Source organism: Habropoda laboriosa, unplaced genomic scaffold (assembly GCF_001263275.1).
Source record: "Habropoda laboriosa isolate 0110345459 unplaced genomic scaffold, ASM126327v1 scaffold99, whole genome shotgun sequence".
Classification (NCBI taxonomy): domain Eukaryota; kingdom Metazoa; phylum Arthropoda; class Insecta; order Hymenoptera; family Apidae; genus Habropoda; species Habropoda laboriosa.
Window position 1 is genome coordinate 296,046 of NW_017100239.1, and position 4,289 is coordinate 300,334.

At 49.6% G+C, this 4,289-nt stretch overlaps 1 protein-coding gene across 1 annotated transcript in view; it reads right to left on the reverse strand.

The window, feature by feature from the left end:
- Window positions 1–4,289, reverse strand: part of LOC108571710 (proto-oncogene tyrosine-protein kinase receptor Ret) — a 10,593-nt gene extending 6,304 nt beyond the window's left edge. The window contains exon 1 of the mRNA XM_017933822.1: window positions 4,238–4,289. Coding sequence (XP_017789311.1) covers window positions 4,238–4,289 — 52 coding nt within the window. The remainder of the gene's footprint in view (window positions 1–4,237) is intronic.

Consider the following 4,289-nt stretch of genomic DNA (forward strand, 5'->3'; position numbering starts at 1 on the left):
GGTAGGGAAGGCGAAAAGGCAGGGGGGTGAGTATGCGAGGGTGCGAGTAAGGCGAGCGAAAGAGGACTCGCGACGGTCACGCAAAAGTCGAGTTAAACTCTGAAAGTATCTCGAACGCATACACCTCTCGAGCTATGTTAATGCGATCTCGTTGCCTTATAGCCCGCCGCCGCGACTCTTTCTTCGCAAGTGAACTCGTTTGCTCTTTGCATATTCGCGAAGGCCGCTTCCTTAACCCATTAGTACCTAATTCGAAATAAGACACGTTCTTGCGAACACGAGTGACTGGTCGCGTCACGTCGCGCCAGCTGTCTTTCTCGTAACTGTCGCGCGTAATCCCGGTTTATGCGAGAACGAGCGAACAAGATGAAAAGGAGATGGCTCGTGCGCTAGATCTACAGGCGCGAGATGGTTGTACGTGGAAACCCTATTCGCACATCGAGTTACGATTCCCGAAAACAGAGACCGTGAATACGATACGAGCAGCCATACAACTCGGCAGAGCCCTTTCGGTCGCCGATCTCCAAGGACCTTCCGCGCCTTCCGAGCTCGCGTGGAGCGAAGGGGCCACCCCAACACCATGGATCCCGATACACGCGCCCCGTGTAAATTGATTCGCTGCCAACCGCCCCCATCGCACTCTAGCCAGACGTGTTATTTACTCGACAATGATCCCAATTTCGTTTCCAACGGATCTGTTCGAATAAGTGGCTGACAAGGAGTGTTTATCTTGGTAATTATCTTGGGACGCGTGGTTAGCGTCGCGACGCGCATACGAGCGGGAAAACGGTCGATCGACCACGTGTACAAACATCCCGAGTTCGAAAACAAGAGGTTTCTCATTGTCGCGCGAACACCTGCGTACATGTGCCATCGATAAATTAGTCGCCTTTCTCCTCCTCCTCCTCCTTCTCTTTTTCTCCTCTCCTTCCTTTCCTTTATTTTTCTCATATTTAGGTCACTTGGACACCCTTCGAGTAGAAGAGAAAGGTGTTGCTCTTCTACCCAACTTTCAACCGGCGTAACAACGAACTTACGACCTTCTTAAAATCTTCCCCGATGTTTATCGCCTCTTTCGCGTTTCCCTAAAACTGTCTGTCGTCGCTTACATCTCTCTCTCTCTCTAATTCACCCCTTTAGGCTTCGCTCTCTTCTTCTATCGTTGAACGAGTTTACCTCGAAGGCAGAACGCGCGCAACCACATCGTGACCGTTTTACTGGCAATAAGGTGTCGACCGCTTAATCAAAGTTAGGGTAAACATGGCCTACTTTTTAAGAAGCAATTACCCTCCAGCGACTGCTTCTATGTCCTCCGTCGATTTCTTGTCGGTTAAACGGCGAAAAAATTTGTCTTCTCTTTTCTGGCTGTGTAACCTTTCGGGGATATACAGTATAGATCGCCGTGTTGCATCTTTCACCAATCGTTCGTATTCCGAGTCGGAACGAAAATAAATTCCACGAATTCGTTTGGCTTTTTCGGTATTGGATAGCTGGCTTCTTTTCTTTTATGCATCGCACAACGAATATCGCGAGAGTACGTACATACGTAGTTTGTTCGACTGTTGCAGTCAGGTGAAATTTACGACTGGGGAAGCAAGAAGGGAAGCTTTAGCATCTGGAAAATGAGTGGATAATAAGCGACGTTGACAAGGGCTAACCGTGTGCCCCGTTTCACCGCTCTACACGTATACCTCGATTCTGTTTGCTTTGTATACATCACGCGCTATACCGTATAATGTCGCGGATGCATCGTGGAAATGATACGACGCGAACGATAAACTACGGTGACTAATTTTCCGTGCGTCGTTCATCGATCGGTTCGAGCACGCGACGATGTGCCAGACGGTGATTAGAAAATTTTACAGAACGTTGCGAGGACGTTCCCTGTTCGTCCAGGATCGTAACGATCGCAAACCGGTTTTCTGTTTGATTAATAACTGCCGACTCGTGGTGTACGCTAGCGCATTAGCACGCGGCGCGTTACGATTAATTATGCCACTCTACTCTGTAGTCGGAAAGCAACTGGACCGTTTATACGTTTACGCTCCCGATGTTCCTTCTTGCGAGTACATTTCCGTTTAATCGTCGTCGATGCTAAAAAGTCCGAGAGGGCTTATTTCGATGGACACAGTCGATCCTCCTTCGTCCGTCGCTCCACTGTCTCTCTCCCGTTTAGACTTTCAAATTAGCCGTTTCAAATTATTCGTTCGCTGGGTCGAACGTGTGTGTCGCTCTCGGCGAAGGAAAAAAGGTGGAAAACTAGCGTGGAGGAAGCACAGCAGCGGTAAACGAGGAAAGGAATGGCTTTGTTCTGGAAAAACAGAAAGAAGAGAAAGAAGGAGCATACCCGAGTTGTTCGTATTCGTTAACGACTTGCGGCACGTATCGGCAATCTCGCGGTTACGGTGGTTCCCATTCGCATTAGCGCAGATTGCGGGAAATTGTTCGGAAAGAAGTTGGAGAAGAATGCGAAGAAGGTGTACGACAAAGGTTGGCTGCTAGTTTCAGTATTTGGGTTATGGGGTGTGGCAAGTCCGAGAGCCCCGTGGGATCGTCGGTGTCGGTTCACCTACATAAGTACACGCCTAATGTTTTTCCCAGTAAACCTTCGATTAAATTACGTCGTTAACGAATTACGCGAGGAAAATTCACTGCTGCGTATAACGCGCGGAGAGATTACGGGGAAGAAAGGACAGGGTGGATTGAAATTGTAAGGTTCGTATACAGCTGGAGAGTAGCCTAGCAGATAACGAATCGAATCGGCTTGCGCGACGCGAAGGTATACCATATACATATAATACATACTCTCCGATCGAAGCTCGAGAGAAGTCGCGAATTATCGGTAACGTCTACGCGTGCTATGCGCGACTCCTGCTCTCTATGCGGCTGTCCCTCCCCCCTCGTTCTGATTACGAATTGGTAGTTGCAGGAAGGGGCGAGGGTTGCTTTTAAGGTCCGTGTTGATTAACGATCTCGGAGCTGCACGCGATATTTCGTGGCTCGCAACCTTACCGTTTCATCGACCCTTTATCCCACGAGGTGGCAAGTCGAAATATTTCCGAAAGGAAAAACCACGTTCAGGCGAAGGAAAAAGTACCGCGACTAATCGCGATTTGCCGTCCGTCTCGAGGCGCGGTGTACTGGTTAATCGTCGAGGCGTTTCGCGTTCGCGCGTTCTCGCGTGCATGCGGGCTGCGAGCCGAACGTTAATCGGCCGCGTGCAACGCTCTCGGGATTAACGCGCCTCGCGTTCCTATCGAGCGAGCTCGTATTTCTCGCGTGTCGTGCACCTCTATCAACTGTACGCGTCTAGTCGATCGTTTGAAAATTTACACGCCAGGGGAGAACCGTTCTTGCGAACCTCCGATAAAACCCGACGCGTTGCCGCTGCACCCGAATCTCGTATTCTCCAACGATCCTAAAGAATTCAGATCGATGCTCCGGACTGTTGCGTGTTTTCCTACCATTAAATTACCTCTTTGCATGCTTCTACATTAGCGCGAAACACACAGCACACGCTTCGGATCTCGTAATTAACCGAGAACACCGTGCCAACCAGTTTGATGGCGCGTTAATGAATTTACCGGTAAACACCCGTAAATTTGCCGCTCTCGAGCAACGCTCGATAATTATATTTACGACGCGATCTCGCACGCGGGTTAGACGTCGTAATCTTAACGACGATCGCGAACGTTCGATCGTACGTACGTACGTACATACGTACGTACGTGGAAACCGGAGGAAAGGGCAGAGTATCGATTTTTCGGCTGCAAATTGAAATCACGCGAGGAGTCCCGCCGGAGGTTGCACGCGACATGGCGATATCACGTTCCCCGTTCCCCGATTACGGTCAAGTGCGAATGTCATCGGTTCAACCTTCGCGTGGCGGTGTTGTGTGAAAATATAGAACTGGTATGTTCGACGAAACGCTCGGACAGTTCCCCGAACGACGGTCAACTTTGATCGCCGCTTAACCTATATTTGAACGTTGAACGTTGGTCCCCGTTTCTCCGTGTCGGTTTTTCGCGCTATTCCGACCATGCTAAATCGGGATCGTAGTACACGCGACTTTTTAGCATACAATGCTACGCTGCATTCGTTTATGGTGTATTTGATAGCGCGAGTTTGCGCGATGCCTCTGCGTTCCACGCTCGACACGTCCACGATAAAATGATGGTCTTTTCAAATGAAAATTAGCGCGTTCGCAAGATGAACGAACCAGTCTTACCTGACTTACCAGAGCCAGATGTCCCGATCGGTAACAGCAACAAGAAGAGAAGCGGCATCAT